This window comes from Cryptotermes secundus, unplaced genomic scaffold (assembly GCF_002891405.2).
Source record: "Cryptotermes secundus unplaced genomic scaffold, Csec_1.0 scaffold289, whole genome shotgun sequence".
Classification (NCBI taxonomy): domain Eukaryota; kingdom Metazoa; phylum Arthropoda; class Insecta; order Blattodea; family Kalotermitidae; genus Cryptotermes; species Cryptotermes secundus.
This window is the reverse complement of record NW_019722431.1, coordinates 572,128-591,250: the sequence shown is the minus strand read 5'-3', so window position 1 is coordinate 591,250 and position 19,123 is coordinate 572,128. Positions and strand designations below refer to the sequence as shown.

The window sequence follows — 19,123 nt, the reverse complement described above, 5'->3', positions numbered from 1 at the left end:
AATTCAGAGTATAGATACCAGCGTTTCAGAGGATAATACCAATGTTTCAGAGGACAATACAAATGTTTCAGAGTATAGGTACCAACGTTTCGGAGGACAATACCAGTGTCTAAGAGAACAGGTTCCAATGTTTCATCTTCAGAGCAGAGGAGTAGAGTAAACCAGGGGATGGAACAAGACGGTACACTGTGTTTCATATACTTTTGAGAACGCGTCATTAACATGCGTTATTAACGCGGATCACTACACTGGAGATCTTCGGGACACACAAGACTTTTCTTTCTTTGTCGTTCTATTGTCGCTTTCCCCACGACGCTGTCAGTAGCTGGACTACGTACAAGCGTCGAAATGTAGGACGACTGACGATTAGATAGGGATTCAGAAGGAAGCGGTCTTGAACTAATTGGAGTATTACACTGTCAGTTTCGTCATGGGACTGAGGAAAACTATGAAAATGGTGGCGATAGCCGTCCGAGATTCGGATCGACGAGCACTTCCCGAATAAAAATCTACTGTGTTACCACTACACCGAGCAGCTCCGTGCCTACTCGGGGCACGTGGTAACGTAGTTTGTTGAGGCATTATGCTACAAGCTGAAAGGTCGCGGGTTCGAGTCCCAATGAGGTTACTGGATTTTTCAATTGACCTAATTCTTCCAGCAGCACTATGACCCTAGGGTTGGTTCAGCGTGTAACAGAAATGAGTACCATAAATCTTCCGGAGGGGGGTACAGGGCGGCCGGCGAGTAAGTCTGACCTCGCCGCCATCTGTAAGCCGATTGCCTAGAAAATGTGGGAACCTCGACGTCTCACAACCCTATGGGCCTTCACGGACTCTTACAGGGATAGCTTTACCTGACCTTATCTTACCTTCATAAGGGTACCTACTCAGGGCTAAACGCAAAACCTTGCGTGCTTTAGACAGGACAGTTCAGGAATGAACTGGCGCCTTACTGAATTACAACATTCCCTCAAAGCGCTGATTTAATTTTCGTAGTTATTTCCACGCTAGACACACCCTTCTGGCCTGAAGATGGAGGCAATACATTAATGCGAAATGTTGGTGACGACCCATCGGAGTATACGTCATCACATTAAGTCTACAATAACCGACATGACGCTTTCCAAACGCTGTTACTTCCGTGAGGGAGCTGCATTTGCAGTTTGCATTAACTTTCACTGCAACCGCAACAGAGGGTCGAGAGGCTCAGGGGCGTCCTCAATTCCGTATCTTTCTTACGAAGCCACGGCACAGCTGTCAACTCATGGCCCTGTCATCTGGGAGGCACATACTGCTACCATCTTCAGGTAAAACAGTGAGACAAGGAAGCAACCATGTAAAAACTTCAGCCCACTGTCTTAACCATTTAAACACCACAAGAGAGAGAGAGAAAGAGAGAAGAGAAAGTGAGAGACACTATATTTAAGGGGGGAGACCAGAATCACCTTTTTTATCTCCGGTTTTGAAGGTCCCCAGGCAGTGCTAGCTCGTCCTTGTCGTAGAAGTGTATTTGTGAGAGGATGAAGCTTTAGAAAGTGAAGACGTAAGGCTTTAGGATGTTGACTGTGTTATGAGCGGAGCACAGAAGTTGAGCCGGGGCTTTACTGTATATGATCGGAATTAATTCTGATAAACAATAAATTTCTTCTAAGTAATATATATAAATCCAGTCCGTACCTCATAGGAAATATTACGTCTCCATTACAAAGCCAAACCGGTTAATGCCGTTTAGGGAAACAGTCACTGTTTATTGTAAGAACCACACGGAACACACAGATACACTCTGTGGACAGAATGCAGAGTTTTAGCATGCTAAAGCAAGTGGCACATACAGTGACCATTGGGCTTTAAAGGGTTAATGACGAAAAGTACAAAAATACCGTGATGGTGTGACAATTTGCGGTTATGTCTGCAAAATAAGAAGACTTTCCAGAAGCGGCAACATCAGTTGTTAATCACCTGAAACCACACCGAGCGGGTTGGCACAGCGGTAACACTCCAGACTTGAGTTCATAATGCGCTAGTTCTGACTAAGGTTTATCTTTATGTTTCCCAGTTCCTCTAGCAAATATCACGATAACACATACATAAGGTCACGACAAATTCCTTCCAGATCCTCTCCAATTCATTCAATTCATCCAATTCATCTATCATCCCAACATTTGACGCTGTATAATCTCAGGTACGGTCAGCGTCGTTAAGTAAACTGCAAAAAAATAGAACCAGTAACGGCTGACGTTAAATGAGATAACGAGGTTAGGGTCGCTGTTTAGTGATGGCCAGCCTCCAATGGCCACAAGATGGGCTTGGTGCAAAACGGACGCAAATGCAGGCCTGGCAATGACGCGTCTACACGAGACTCACAAGATGCGCAAGCAGAAGCAACCACAATGCAAAATACAACAGCGTAAATACAGAGCACCGATTTACATCTACAATCTTTTACACCTGATAATGTCAGCCAGTTAGAGCCGAAACATGTAGTGTTAAATAAGTATTGAGAAGAGACAGAGAACCTTCGAAGTGCGGATTTTAATATAATGGAGGAAGTTATGTGGTCTAGTGGTCAGAGTTCCTGGCTACAGACCCAGAGGTCCGGGTTCGATTCCCGGCGCTACCAGATTTTCTGAGAAGTAGTGGGTCTGGAACGGGGTCCGTTCAGCCTCGTGAGGATAACTGAGGAGCCTTTTCAAGGAAATAGCGGCTCCGGTCTAGAAAACCGAAATTAACGGCCGTGAGGATTGGTTGCGCTGGCCATGCGACACCTTTATCCGCTAACTTCGCCGACAAGCGGTGGTCGCTCTGTCGGTATAGTTCGCTTGCGGATTCAAGCCACGGAGTTTAGTTATATAGAGACGGTAAAGTGAGGGTCTGTGGTTCTGTATGGGTGTGAAACTTGGTCTCTGACATTAAGGGAGGAACACAGACCGACGGTGTTTGAGAATAGGCTGTTGAGGGGAATATTTGTACCGAAGAGAGATGAAGTGACAGGAGGTTGGATAAAACTGCATAATGAGGAGCTTCATAACTTGTACTCTTCTCCAAGTATAATTAGAATGATCAAGTCAAGGAGGATGAGGTGGGAAGAGCATGTAGCACAAATGGGGGAGACGAGGAATGCGTATAGGATATTGGTGGGAAAGCCAGAAGGAAAGAGACCACTGGGAAGACCAAGGCGTAGGGGGGTGGACAATATTAAAATGGATCTTAGAGAGATAGGATGGGATGGTATCAATTAGATTGATCTGGCTCATGATAGGGACCAGTGGAGGACTCTTGTGAACATGGTAATGAACCTTCGGGTTCCATAAAATGCTGGGAAATTCTTGAGTAGCTGCAGAATTGGCGGCTCCTCCAGAAGGGCTCAGCTCCATGAGTAAGTAAGAAAGTAAAGTGAGGGTCCTAAAATTGGAATACATGGTGCAACACGACGAGTCAGTATTAATTTAGTTTAATTTAGAGAACGGTTTTCTTTTTTACAAAGAATCCACAGACGAGTCAGGCAGTCGGTGCAAGATTTGCCATGTTCTAACAAATAATACCAGGCAAAAAGAATTCCATCTTCTGGGATGTAAAGTCGTGTAGCTGAAAATCAAGGGACGTTTCGGAGAAATATTTCGCCCTCCCTTCTTCAGAGTTGAAGAATAAACAAAGCAAGACACCATCGCGAATGCAGGTGGCAAATAGAGCAAGCGGTTTCCCGAAATTTCGGATTATGTAGGAAGGAGAGAGAAACGGAAGACAGCAAGACAGTTCCCGCTGGCTCACCAGCAGCCACCAACTCTCAGATACAGGATGGCGCACTAAATGATGCAGCGATTGATCCATAAATAAAATATTTATTTCTATTACAATACTAGAAACTAACATACAAAAACAAAGACCACTGCATGGAGATTCATCCTCTGTGAATCAAGTGTTCAGTATGTAAGATTTGAGGTTTTCGTGGCGGTGACTATGAAGAAAGCTGTCTTCTGGGATGTGGCGCCGTGTAGATATTGTATGAATCGACGTTTCGGAGAAACGCACTGCCTCCAGGTTTTCCGCCTGCTTCTTGTTGGTTATCTGCTTATTTACTCTTCTACCTTGAAGAAGGACACAGAAAATACCGCCGAAACGCCGATGAAAGCCTACCAGACTACAATACATCACGCTACAGACGGCAGTCTTCTTCGTAAATATATTTATTTATTCTTAACAAGGCTATGAAGTGGAGATACTTCTTTTTTGCACCGAGTCCAGTTAAATGTTGGCTTAACGCAAATTACGTGGTCGCTCGTGCGAGAAGGCTTCGTGATTTGTGTTTCTTCAGAGGCGCTTAGAGCAGTCTGTGGGAAGGTTCTACAGAATTCTGTGATCTTGTCCGCCAGTGAAATCGCAGCCTTCCTTGTCATATCCTCACACCGAATTAGTAACTAGAAGCTAGACAACGCATAAGTTTCCAGCTTCTAACAGCGGTAGGTACGGTAAACCCTGGATAATTCGGTTACAGTTAATCCATATGTTGGATAATCCCGATCGAAATAGGAAAAAATGAACAATTCTGTTCACAGTTGAGTACATACTTTAAAAGTCACGTGTCATTTAGGAAGGCAGATGAGTCACTTGTATGTTCAGACAAAACTTGACAGTTTCTTCAAACCTGCATCATTAGGTTCAAAAACAAGTACAATTCTGAGTCTTCTATCGATGAATAAATGTATTGTCTATTTATAGTTCTTAAATAAGGGTTCTGCAATCATATTTCGTTATTTATTTTCATCAGAACTATTTATATCATTAAATTTTCCATTTATTTGCGTTCTAAATTCTCTTTATATTGTATATATTGTATATTTCATTTTTTCAATGGCTCTTCCATTCCATTCAGGGCCTTGGCCTCTTATTCAGTTCCGTTATCATTTTTCACAGACGGAAGGAATCCTTGGACGAGTGGTCAGCCCGTCGCAAGGCCTCTACCTAAACACAAGGCAACAGAAACACAAAATAAACGCCTACACACCAAACATCCATACTTTTAGTGGGGTTCGAACATACGATCCCCGCGTCCGAGCGAGCGAAGACAGTTCATGCCTTAGACCGCGTGGCAACTGTGACCGGCATATACACGTACTGCATATACATACTTTTAATAACAAGTAAAAAGTAAGTAAAGGTATCCCTGTAACAGGCCGTGGAGGCCCATAGGGTTGTGAGATGTTGAGGCTCCAACGTTTTCTAGACAATCGGCTCAGAGATGGCGGTAAGGTTGTCAGCCTTACACACCGGCCGCCCTTTACCCCCAAGAATATTCCTGGTACTCATTTCTGTTAGAAGCTGAGTCGACCCCAGGGCCATAGTGCGGCTGGAAGGATTAGGCAAATTGAAAAAAAAATCCAATGACCTCATCGGGATTCGATCCCGCGACCTTCTGTCTTGTAGCATAGTGCCTCAACCAGCTACGCTACCGCGTACCCCCTTTAATAAAAAATAAATGTAAATATATTGTACCTACTGACAACTGACTTATTACTGCCGACTGTGAGACCCGTCCTCTCGTCGGAGAGGGCGCCCTATATGGATAGGACAGTAACTTTCAAACAAGAAGAAATATCTGTTGACACCAAGACAGACAGACTGACCGATTGTCAGTTGCAATGTGACTTTGGCTGTGACTTCAGTTTCACATACGAGTATTTGGCTAGAAGTTAGTGTGCATCCGGAAACCGCTGCGACCGGTTCTCTTGGTCTCCCCCCGTCTTCAGGCAAATGCTGAGACGGTTCGCAAGTTGCTACCGCCTGCTTCTCATGCAACCCTCCCGGTTTAAATGTAAAGGCTACAAAACTGTTCTCCCCAAATTATGCAATTCGCTATTAATTCAGAGAACCAAAATGCTGCGGCCCGTGCCTCAAGCCACTGCTTCTAACCAGCTTAACATCTTCACTTACACACTGCCCTTATCGGAAGGACTAACGAGCAAAGCTTGGGAACTTTCCAACTTTTCTCCCCGAAAATAAAGTCTTTATTTTCCTAATATTTTACTTTACTTTTCCTTTCATCTACACATCTACTATTCTTCCTTGCCTCTCTCGCCGCATAAGACATATATGTATACCAGCAATTCAGAGGAAAACCCTATTATAATCAACCTTGAAGATAGAGGCAGTGTGTTCCTCCGAAACGATGACAGCCCCGGCGGAACTATACCACCCTAACCGAGTGGAGACCACTCATGTTCCATAATCGGGAGGTCTCAGTTCAAATGTCCCAGTGACAGGCTGTCACGTGAGTTTTCTCACAGTTTTCCTCAGCTCTTCCAGCAAATATCATGACAGTACCTTAAATTAACCACAATGGTTTCCTTCTACATCCTGTCTAATTCATTATTCATCCTACCAAGTCACGGCATGTAGTCTGAGAAATTCAGCGTCGTTAAATAAGCAAAGACGATATGAGGAACACAGACAAACACGTGATATTTACGTAAACCCTCAGTGGCTCAGTGAGTATAAAGCGCAGTCTATGGGTTGGACGACAGGTGTATCGATTCTTAGCAGAGGGGAAGCTTGCAGACATATTCTAGGGTACTACACAGCCATTTGTACAATGGGCACCGGGGTACATTCCCCCGAGGGTAAAACGGCCCAAGCGTGATGCTTAGTACTCACCTCCATCTAGCGCCTAGGTTAAGAATTACTGAACTGCTCGTGCATTTTATGGTTACTTCCGCATATTGTACTTCTGTACAATGAAGTGGCATATATACAAGCGAAAACTTTTCGTCTCACTAGAGGCCATGAAGCTAGAAGAGATTATAGCAGAGAGGGAGAGAGAGAACAGAATTTGCTGCACGAGAGATGTTCTCTCTGCAGTCCGTGTTACGTCTGGAATATCTCTTCTGATTTAATGATTCTGTTGGCGTGTTCCGCTATCGCGACAAAATCTGGTTCCCACCTCTTGTCGGCTATCCTCTGCTGCATTCTCTGCAAGGCCGCGTCACACATCTGTGACAAGACGTACTGTGTGATGTATACAGCGAGACTGGTAGGTCGCATGTAATTAGACATGCTAATGTGCTCGGGGGGTGGGGGGGCGCAAGGACCCTTCTCTCGGCACATTGCAATGGGCTGTTACGTAACGCTGGGCTCCCGTAGGACTCGAAGCTTTAATAACGCCGCAACTGACTAACTAGGTCGTACTATAGCTCAGACTGGTAGCCGCCGGCTCCCCATTGCGCGGTTCGGGTTCAAGTCCAAGTCATGTGGGATTTGAGGTGGACAAAGTGGCACTAAGACAAGTTTTCTGTATATGTCTATTTCTCCTGCTAATTCTCATTTCACTAACTGCTCCATACTCGTCTATCATCCGCGGCTGGTAAAGTTGGTCGAATCGTGGCCCCCCATCCGAAGAAAGGAAAACTCACTTGACTGCTCCATGGAGCAAAGTCCTTCTTGACAAGCTAACAGTTGAAGAATGCTGTCTTCTGGGATGTGGCGCCGTGTAGATCTTGTGCGAATCGACGTTTCGGAGGAACTCAGAACACAAAAGAATGGAATATTTAAATATATATGAAGTGCTAATGAAAATAAATAAAAAATATCACTGTAGAACCATTATTTAAAAACTATAACTTTCCTTTCACTACATATTGTGTAATTGATACGAACGCGGACTGCTTAGGAAACATCACGTCCGTCATTTCCTCTCTTGTTGCTTGCGTTTTCGCTGCAGCGCGAACATATTTGCCGAGCCATTGCCTAGCAGCGGATTTGGGGGGGACATACACACACACACACACAGAAAACAAGGTGATCTCATAACCCTCCTTTCATTTTTTTAAATAAGGGACGCAGGCTAAAAATGAAATAAAATGAGGTGGTGAGACCAGGAAACAATTGGTTCTAGTTTAAAAATATCTCCTGCCATTAATTGTAATATTATTCTCTCACCTTTCCTTTCCCTGAGGGTAGGAATTTGGGAAGTAAAGTTGGTAATTCACCGCCATTTTTGCCGAATCCAACAAAAGCAAGGAATATACCCCCCCCCCCCCCTACACTCTCAGTATTCATTGCGGTTTAGTGGTTATGCAGACGAGCAAGACAACCTCCCACTACCCTTACAGCTGTTGATACAACGTTGCAGAATAAAGCAATAACAAGCAATGTTGTTGGTGGGAATTATACTTCACACTCAGTTTTCAATTCATCCAAGTGTTTATCTGTAGTTATCACAACTTTCCTGAAACGTCACAATTGATAGGAAATGTGTCTCGCAATATATATTTCAGCCCAGAAAGTTAGCTCAAGCGGTAATGCTTCCCACTTGTAATGGGGGCGTATCCGGTTCGACTCTCTGACATACACCGGTGGTTTCCTTGGTTTTCCCCACTTAATTCAGGCAATTACCATGACTGTACTTCAAACTACGGGTAACTGTTTGAATTTGAAAGGGTTACTTTGAGGTACTTTCTTAAAGTTTAAAGATTGAATGACATAACATTTCAGTCCGTACCTGATAGGAAACGCATTACGGCTCCGCTACAAAGCCCAACCGGTTAATGCTGCTTACGGAAACAGTCGCTGTTTATTGTGAGAACCATATGGAACACACAGATACACTGTGTGTGGGCAGAATATATAGCAATTCAGTCGGTACCTCACAGGAAACACTTTACGTCTCCGCTACAAAGCCAAACCAGTTAATGCTGTTCAGGGAAACAGTCTCTGTTTATTGTGAGGACCATATGGAACACACAAATACACTGTGTGGGCAGAATATATAGCAATTCAGTCCGTACCTCACAGGAAACACTTTACGTCTCCGCTACAAAGCCCAACCGGTTAATGCTGTTCAGGGAAACAGTCGCTGTTTATTGTGAGAACCACACGGAGCACACAGATACACTGTGTGGGCAGAATGCAGAGTTTTAGTGTCTTAAAGCGGGTGGTTAAACCACGATCGCTTCCTTCTACATCCTTTTCAATTCGTTGCTCACTAATCTTGCCATTACTCAACGCCATACAGTCTGCGCTGCGGAGAACGGCGACATCCCTGTGCTTAATTACGTACCCCCCCCTTGGCACTATAGCCCCAGTGGGCCTAGGCCTACCTCCATGAACTTCTCCGTTCACTTCGGTTTTTCTCGATCTTACACATTCGGTAGGACTCCTTGGGCGGGTGATCAGCTCGCCGCAAGGCCTCTACCTGTAGACAAACAGAAAAACGCACACAAACATCCATGCCCTAAGTGGGATCCGAACCCACGATCTCGGCTTCCGAGCGAGGGAAGACAGTGCATGCCTTAGACCGCTCGGCTACCGTGACCGGCTTAATTACGTACCACGTCATGAAAAGTACTGGGGGAATTGGAGATATAGTTCCCTGAATTCTTAATCTCAGCGCTAGATGAAGTTAAGTTTATTCCAGGAAATAGGGCCCCAGGAATCCACTGGATGGACCCCCAGAGCTGGTCTGAACGCTAGACGGAGAAGAATCTCTTTCTCGCGCCGAGAGTCGATTCCCGCTCTATCAGTCGTCTAGTTCGTAGCCTACTGACTACATCGATAAGCTATTCTGCCTTGAACAGCATCGTTAAATAAACCAACTGTCTACTTTCCTGTGTGTTGCGTGAGTATTCGTTGCCGCGGGAACGTGTTTATCGACGCGCTGTCTAGTGACGATAAGGGGATACATATACAGACAGGAAAGTGATCTCACATGCCTGCTTTTATTTTTTCAAAACAAGGAAATTAGGCTAAAACAGTAAATACATAAATAATAATTAACTATGAGAGTAGGTTTATGGGAAGCATATTTCCGGCTTCAAACTCGAGGTGAAATGTAGCTCTGAAGAAATAATTGGACTCCTGAATTGACACGAGGGAAGTCCAGAACTCCTTACGGACCTGCCCAGTTTTCAAACACAAAACACGCAACAAGGCACAAGGTCCTGTTCCTCAAACTCTCCCCGCCGCCCCTTTGTCTTATTCAGAATTCGTGCTTAATGATAACGTCTTCAAATTCCGTGTTCCTAGGCGCCTGAGGGCCCGCAAACCTTGACATTGGTAATAGCGGTGCAGGCGAAACCGAGCAGGCTGACGTAGCGGAATCGAGCGCTCGGTTCCTATCTCAGCCGGGGCACCGCCTATACTGAGTTTTTCCGCCGTTTTACCCAGGCCCTCCAGGCAAATGCAGGGCAGTACCTCGAGTAAGCCACGACCGCTTCCTTCCAAATCCTTTCCAGTTCATTAGTCGCCAACCATATGGCGCTATATAGTGTGAGACTCACAGGGTGTGAAATAACCCATGTCTTATCCCACTGAAGTCCACAGTTGGGGAGTGGAGGTATGGCTCCGCCCTTCTTGACCCTGCCACTAGATGGAGGTGAGTGGCCTACTTCACGTCCCGGCCGCTTTACCCCTAAGGAAAGGGCCACCGGTACCCATTGGATATGAGGCTGGGTGGGCCCCACAGCGGGTCTGGACACTGTGAGGAAGAGAAAAGTCTTGGCCCTGATGGTAATCGAACCCCACAAGTCCAGCCCGTCGCTATACCGACTGAGCTGACCTGGGTCGATAAGGGACATAGCGGTTGTTTGTTCTGAGAATCGTATGAGATGAATTGTGTGGGGAAAAACGCGAAGTTTTTGTATATGGTGAGACAGGTTTGAGGGGCCAAGCCGTGTAATTAAGATCGGTGTAAGATGGCCTTGATCTGTGAGAGGTGTTACAGTTTCCAGAACAGATATCATCTCCGCGCGTTCAGAAACCACCCGTGCACTGCTATCAGTTCCTTTCTCCTCTTTATACAGTGGACACCAGGGTAGCTCAGTCAGCATAATGACTAGACCATATGTCGCGACTTCCAAGGATTCGGGGTTACCGACAGGTGTTCTCCGCAGCGACCAGACAAATCTCATTGCCAATGGATAAACACGGCTGTTTCACTGTGGGTAAAACGGCCCAAGCGTGAAGCTGACCACTCACATCCACCTAGTGCCGAGGTTTAAAACGCGTTGACGGAAGAGACTGGTCTCGCGGTAACGTTATATTCGGGTGGGACTCAGTTTGAGTCTCGGTGGGCACACCAGCTCTCCTGGCTGGAGTTTTTAGCGGTTTTACTCAGTCCCTCCAGGAAAATGCTGGAATATCATCACAGTTAGGCTACGGCCGCTTCCTTAAAAAATCTTTTCCAGTTCGCCCTTCATGCGTCACCCTACCATTCGACGCTTAGGGCGTCGTCAAGTAACCAAGAAGACAAAAATTACGCTCATATTTTTGTGTCATTTATTTTACGAGGTAAAGCTATCAGTGTAACAGGCCGTGGAGGCCAATAGGGCTATGAGACGTCGAGGCTCCCATAATTTCTAGACAATCGGATCACAGATGGCGGTGAGGTTATCAGCCTTATGCGCTGGCCGCCGTTTAGCCCCCAGGAAGATTCCTGGTACTCATTTGTTAGAAGCTGAGTCGACCCCAGGGCCATAGTGCGGCTGGAAGGATTAGGTCAATTCAAAGAATCCAACGACTTCGTCGGGAGAAATGAGTACCAGAAATCTTCCTGGGGTAAAGGGCGGCCAGCGCGTAAGGCTGACAATAATACCGCCATCTGTGAGCCGATTGTCTAGAAAATGTTGGAGCCTCGACGTCTCACAATTCATGGGCTTCCACGTCCTCTTACAGGGATAGCTTAATATTTTTTCACTTTCTTTTTTTTTTGCGAGGCTTCCGGCATCGCTGACTACACAGCGTCGAATGGTAAGATTTTTTTTTATTTAACTCCAATAATTATACAATCTATCCATTAAGTGTGGATAATAAGTACATGAATGGTAAGATGATGCATAAATGATGAAGTGGAAAAGATTTGGAAGGAGGCGGCCGTCGCCTAATTGAGTTACTATGCCGGCGGGATGGAGTGAGAAAAGCTGCCGAAGACTTGACGTCAGTAAAGCAGATATACTCCGTGGCCTGTAGCCCGCAAGCGAACTATACCGATCGAGCGACCGCCGCTTGTTGGGACAGTAAGTGCTAACCTTTGCGGATAGAGGGTGTCACGTGGTCAGAGCAACGGATCCCCACGGCCGTTATTCTGGGTTTTCTAGACCGTAGTAAAGATGATATATGAACACACAACCTCCAGAAGTGTTACTCATCCGACTGCAGCGCTTGGTATTCCGTACGTTTACTCCTTACTTAACTACGCTTCTGTAAATATGTGTAGAAATTACCCAGTGGTTGTTAACCTCTTGAGATGCACTGACCAGCAGAAGAGTCGTGGGGTTTTTCACGCTCTGAGTACATATCAGCATCTATTCACTTACGATAAAGTAGAAGAGCGCTACATTCTGAGACGTGACATTTCGTAGCATCGCACTGTTTCCGTCTCCAGGAACAACGACTAAGCGAAGCATATAACTAGCTAGGAGAAGGCCGCGCCATAGCTCAAGCGGTTAGTCGCTGGCTTCCCACCACGGCGGGCCAGGTTCGATCATGGGTCTGGTCAAGTAGGATTTGTGGTTGACAAAGTGGCTCTGGAGCGCGTTTTCTCCGAGTACTTCGGTTTCCCCTACCAATCTTCATTCCACCAAATTCTCGATCATAATCACCCGGGGTAGGTACCATAGGCCAATCAGTGGCCGCCGTGCCGAGTGGACCCAGCTGGACTGAACCCCCCACTAGCGAATTAAAAAAAAACAGCTAGGCGAAGCAGGATATGCTTGTGTGGTCTATTCTTCTACCCTAAATGTTTAGGCAGGACATTCTACCGGACTGCACTGCGTCAAATCCCAAATATTGCCCTATATGGCCGCTGCTTTAAGAATGTCAGGGCCAGCAAGACTCCATGTTCACCTAATCCCACAATTACAATTGGACATACAATTTTATCATTAAGAGAGGGAGAGTTAAGATTTTACGTGGAATTAAATTACGTATATCGGACGAATAATCCACGACCACTGGTGAAATGATTTTTGAAGGATCTGGGGATAGTAGTACGGCTCGCCTCCCGATTTCTGAGGGATGCAGAGACCGATTCGAGAGCCGGGATAGCTCAGTAGGTATAGCGACTGGCTGGACGGCCGGGGTTCGTTTCCCGGTAAGGCAAGAAATTTTCATCTTCTTCATAACGTCCAGACCTGTCCTGATGTCCATCTAGCCTCCTATCCAATTGGTTCCGGCAGCTGTTTCCCCGAGGGTAAAACAGCTGGGGCGTGAATCTGACCACACACTGCCATCTAGTGCCAAAGTCACGAATGGTGGAGATGTAACGCCATTCCGCATATGTCTCTAATAAGTGATAATTAACATTTAAAGAAGCAGGTATCTTCAAAATTTTACATAAGAATTCAGTCCGTACCTCACAGGAAACACGTTACATCTCCGCTACAAAGCCCAACCGGTTAATGCTGTTCAGGGAAACAGTCGCTGTATATTGTGAGAACCGCTGGGAACACGCAGATACACTCTGTGGGCAGAATGTAGAATTTTGGTGTGTTAGAGAAGGTGGTACATATAGAAACCACTGAGCTTTAAATGGTTAGACACAGCCCGGGGATAAATTTACGTTACAGCAGCAGACCCCGAAACTTTGGCAATCTTACTCGACGCCCGTCACAGAGAAACATGTACAGCGAACAGTGAACCGACCGGCAGCCACCCAAGGCTGTCAAGAAATTCTCCAGCTTCTATGAAGCAGGTTGACATGGTGGTACAAATCTAGGCTCGTACTCAGGAGGTGCTTGGACGAGACATCGGCTATACTGATCGAGAACTTCTCGTGGTTTTCCTACAGGCAAATGCCAAGATATTACCTTCATTATGGCAAAACAGCTTCATTCCAAATCCTATCCACTTAAGCAACCATCCTTTAAGTCAATCTATATAGTCTACATGTTGACGGCTTCGTAAATACGCTAAAATAGTAATCACCACGTTCACAACAGCTCGCCACGCCTTCACGCCGTATTTCCTTAAGATCCATTTTAATATTATCCTCCCATTTACGTGTAAGTCTCGAAAGAGTAAAAATCTTCAGGTTTCCCAACTAAAATTGTGTACGTATTTCTTGTTACGTGTCCTGCCGATCTCATTATCGTTCAAACCCTCACGATAACAAGCTTAATATCTGCTGAAGAGTACAGATACTGAAGCTACTTGTTATGCTGCTTTCTCCAGTCTCCTGTCACTTCGCTCTTACGTCGAGATTTCCTTCTCAGCGCTCCGCTCTCACATATTGTCAACCTATGTGAGCTCTGAGGCTCTCGCAATCTTCTGTCATGTGACGCCGTGTAGTTTCGTAGACAGATAGCAACATTTCGCCTAGCAAGCTGGCTCAGCAGGTAATACTTCTGATTTATGTTCAGGAGGGTCACGGTTCAAATCTCGAATGAGGCGAGAAAATAATATTTAAGGATTATTTTTTCATCATTTCCTCACTTCCTCCAGGCATATGCTGAAATACTATCTCAAAATAGGCCACTACCACTGCCATTAACCAATTAAACAATACGATCGAGCCACTCGACGCTATATAGTCCGAGTTCCCCCCCCCGCCCCCGTGGCACTACAGCCCCAGTGGGCCTAGGCCTACATCCATGAACTTCTCCGTTCACTTCGGTTTTTCAAGATCTTATACATTCGGTAGGACTCCTTGGGCGGATGATCAGCTCGTCGCAAGGCCTCTACCCGTACATAAACACAGAAAAACGCACACACACAAACTTAACAACCATGCCCTGAGTGGGATTCGAACCCACGATCCCGGTTTCCAAGCGAGCGAAGACAGTACATATAGTCCGAGTTATCGGCTTTAAAAACAAAAAACACTTTAATACATATACCAACGCTTCCTAGGAATCTACTGCCTCCTTCTTCTGGGCGAGGTTGCTACATATCTACCAAATTACACGGCATCATATCTCAGAAGAATGTAATGTTAAACTTTAATCTATGTTCTTGATGTTAGGGTGAGAGACCAGGTTCGAAGCCCATGCAAGAACAGGTAGCCTCAGACCTGTATACTCACCGCTTCTGCCGCAAAGCTCACGGGGGAGACAGTCCGGAGTGCGCCAATATTGTGGGAGCGCTGTGGAGAACAGGTTCGCCCCGGCTAATGACTGACACAACGTGAGTGCCACTTTCCGAGACTCAAACATTTATGAGCAATCAAGAAATGGCTGGAGGGGGGGAGGAGATAGCCCCGAGGAGAGCGTTAAGGCGCGGAGGAAGGGATAGGGGGAGTTTTTTACTTTCTCATGTATAAATGACAATGCGCTGTGATCGCGAAACAATTCATCTCGAGATGTTGACAGACCTGCATGTTCTGAGATACGGCTGGGTATCAAAAGTCGTTTTTTGGTTCGTCGTCTCCCTGTCTGTGTATGAGCGTGTGTCTCGCTGGCGCCTGAACGGCTGGGCGGATTTTGGTCATGTGTATCTGAACATTCTAGCTCCGTAAATAGGAGCCCCTAAGAAACAAAACAGCTCTCTTCTCGAAATCAGTTGGCACGATTTTCGGTTGTGTGCAATTAATTCACGTAGATTTTATCCATAATTAAAATTTGCGTATGTTGCATCATCAGGAAATGCATATAGGGTTTTGGTAGGAAAGCCAGAAGGAAAGAGTTCACTAGGAAGACTTAAACGTAGGTGGGGGATAATATTAAGACGGATCTTAGAGAAATGGGATGCTGTGGCATGGACTGGATTCATCTAGCTCAGGATAAGAACCAGTGGAGAGCTCTTGTGAACACGGTAATGAATCTTCGAGTTCCACAAAATGTTGCAATATTCATGAGTAGCTAAGCGACTGGCGGTGTCTCAAGAAGGGCTCAGCTCCATGGAGTTAATTTAGTTAGTTTCATCAAGACAATTATGGTGCGCCCTCTATCGGCCCAATCGCGTACAGGAAGTTCGTGCCATGTCTTTGGGCTGATTGGTTCTGTTTGTCCTCTTCTCTGCAGGTAGAAAGGTCCTGCGGGTGTTTCCTCTTCTCCACAGCATCCAGATCGGTTCTGGGACCCCCTGAGCGTAAAGCAGCCCCATCTCCACCTAGTTTCAAGGTTATTTTTGCATGGGGCTATGCCTCAGCTTCCCCATACGCCGTCATGGCTTTGTGCTCAATGAGGCACGGGGACAAGTTAACGTTTTCTTTCAGATGTCACAGTGTAGTGGCGCTGTAAAGGCGTTAGGACGTGGGCCACCCGTGGTGGACTGGCCACTTGTTTCCACGCAATTAACACACGTTCCTGCACAAAGACCGTCCACTGTTCTGAGTTTAGCAACGGAGGAAAGCTGTTCGGATTAACACACCGAAGTCCTCGGCTTTCAGGGGGGCAAGTGTTCATATTGTTTTCTTCTGGGCTGTGACACCGTGTAGTCTTTTAGGTGGATATCCATGTTTCGGGGGAACATACTCCTTCCATCTTCAGAGTCGACAGTGTGTAGGTTCTGGCTTGGTTATATAGACAGGTTGGAAGAAGGTGGATACTGAAGGTGCACATTGGTGTCTCTTCACCGGAAATGCGGCACAGTGTCCTTGGAAGAGGCCCTCTTTCTCATTGTTTCATCTCCCACCTGCGAAGAAACACCTGTGCGTCTCTTTAACCATATAAACCCCAGTGGTCATCATATGTACCATTTGCTTTAACACACTAAAACTCTGCATTCTGCCCACACAGTGCAGGTACGTGTTCCGTATGGTGCTCACAACAAACAGCTACTGTTTTCCTAAACAGCATTAACAGGTTGTGCTTGGTGGCGGTGACGTAATGTGTTTCCTGTGAGGTACGAGCTGAATTTTTATCCGTTCTCTCGTCAGAGAGGGCTCTTGGAGAGAGAGAGAGAGAAGAAGTGGAGGTCGTAGTGAGAGACACTACATTGGGGGGGGGGTTGAACAAATTTCGCTATAATTCAGCTTTTCCAACATGATATAAAATAATTATATTTATGTACATTACCTCTACCAGAAGGACGAACGGGCACTGTCTGGGGACCTTCAAAACCGGATACATATTTTCTTGCCTCCCTCCTGAAATGCAATGCCACTCACTACTTCATCACTTTCTCTCTCACTCTCTCTTACAGGGCGCCCCACATCGACAAACCCGCAAACTAAGAAAAATCTGGTCTTGGGACCCGAATGGGTTTTGAAGCCAAGACTGACTGGCCGGCTGACCACTGGTCGTAACGTGATTCTGACTCTGACTTCAGTCTTCAAATAGTTGAAGGGACTTTATCCTCCACAGCTCTATCCATGGCTCGGCTCGGGCTCTTTTCCGCACCTCCTCCTGTGGGCGTCGTGCAAAGCAAACAAACCCGTTCCTCACTCGACACACCAGCGGCACCACTTTCCTCCGAAACGTCAGCGTCCGCTTAAAATACTACACGGCGTCGCAACCCAGAGAGCGAAATTCTAAGAAATCTCAACACATTGGAAGACACCGTTCCGAGTGGCTCTGGGGCCCACCCAGTTCTTTCCCCCTCGGTGGTGGTAAAGCGGCTAGGGCGTGAATCTGACCACTCACCTCCATTCCTGCACATGTCTCCATGACGTGGCAGGTGTACCTGTTGCCCTCTAGCTTAGGATAGCGGCTGTTATGTCCGGAGGAGTGTATCCCCTCCTCCACCTTCAACCCCACAACACAAAGCACAAGTAATGTAATAGGAACAAATTCAACGTTTGTTTTATGAATGACCGTCTCTGTGGTCCTGGCAATAGATTCAGAGGTCCCGGGTTCGATTTCCGGCGCTACCAGATTTTCTGAGAAGTAGTGGCACAGTACAGATATTTGGAAACGACGATAACAAATCAAAACCGGATTCTGAAGGAAATTAAGAGGCGATTGAACTCGGGTAATGCTTGCTACCATTCAGTCTAGATCTTTTGTCTCCTCGTCTACTGTCCCAAAACATAAAAATTAGAATATACAAAACTAAAATTTTGCCGGTGGTTCTGTATGGGTGTGAAACTTGGTCTCTGACATTAAGGGAGGAACATAGACTGAGGGTTTTTGAGAACAGGTTGTTGAGAATATTTGGACCGAAGAGAGATGAAGTGACAGGAGGTTGGAGAAAACTGCATAATGAGGAGCTTCATAACTTGTACTCTTCTCCAAGTATAATTAGAATGATCAAGTTAAGGAGGATGAGGTGGGCAGGGTATGTAGCACGAATGGGGGAGAAAAGGAATGCATGTATGATATTGGTGGGAAAGCCAGAAGGAAAGAGACCACTGGGAAGACCAAGGCGTAGGTGGGTGGACAATATTAAAATGGATCTTAGAGAGATAGGATGGGATGTTATGGATTGGATTAATCTGGCTCAGGATAGGGAGGGCTCTTGTGAACACGGTAATGAACCCTCGGGTTCCATAAAATGCTGGGAAATTCTTGAGTAGCTGCAGATTTGGCTTCTCCTCAAGAAGGGCTCAGCTTCATAAATAAGTAAGTGGGTCTGGAACGGGGTCCACTCAGCCTCATGAGGATAATTGAGGAGCTATTTCAAGAAAATAGCGGCTCCGGTCTAGAAAACCGAGATTAACGGTCGTTGGGATTCGTTGCGCTGACCACGCTACATCCTCTGTCCGTTAACGTTGGCACTAACGTCGCCGACAAGCGGCGGTCGCTCGGTCGGTATAGTTCGCTTCCGGACTAAAACCACGGAGCTTTTATTTTTTGTTTAGTTGTTATATTAATTTCTAAATGTACGTTGTTTGATTTATTTTTATATCGAATGTGTGTTTTAATCTATCAATAACTATCTCTAAAGACATGAAATTAGTGTTTTGCTTATTTTTGCCTCCATTTTGTTAGAAGCTTCAGTGCACGAAATGGCTGCCCAACAACCTAACTGCTGCTTATAACACTGCGTTTAGGATGGCTGTCCAGAAAGTAATTATGTCGATTGTGTGGGGGCAGTTTAGGGCCCTGACTTTTGTGACATAGCCTCATGAAGATAAGGCGTAATCTTGTGCTCAGATCTGACTGACAGAGACCTTGTATATACTGTATGACAGGCCTATTGTTGGGCATAAATATTGTTGTTATCACGTACTGCGCACGTCTAAAGCCGCCCCCATAACAGTGGCAGCGCAGTCTGACGCCTGAAATATATTCGCCCGTTCACACACTGGGATCGTGGG

The 19,123-nt window shown here is 45.9% G+C and overlaps 1 protein-coding gene across 5 annotated transcripts in view; it reads right to left on the bottom strand.

The window, feature by feature from the left end:
* The window catches only part of LOC111861403 (arylsulfatase B), a 119,624-nt gene that overhangs the window by 21,906 nt on the left and 78,595 nt on the right, over window positions 1-19,123 (bottom strand). For 2 of the 5 annotated variants that reach the window (XM_033750303.1, XM_033750304.1), the window contains exon 3: window positions 16,941-17,011. The exons of 2 other annotated variants lie outside the window; for them this stretch is intronic. In XM_033750303.1, the coding sequence (XP_033606194.1) occupies window positions 16,941-17,011 (71 nt within the window). Of the gene's footprint in view, window positions 1-15,007; window positions 15,094-16,940; window positions 17,012-19,123 lie in introns of those variants that run through there. One more of the 5 variants, XM_023845942.2, reaches the window with a different exon arrangement.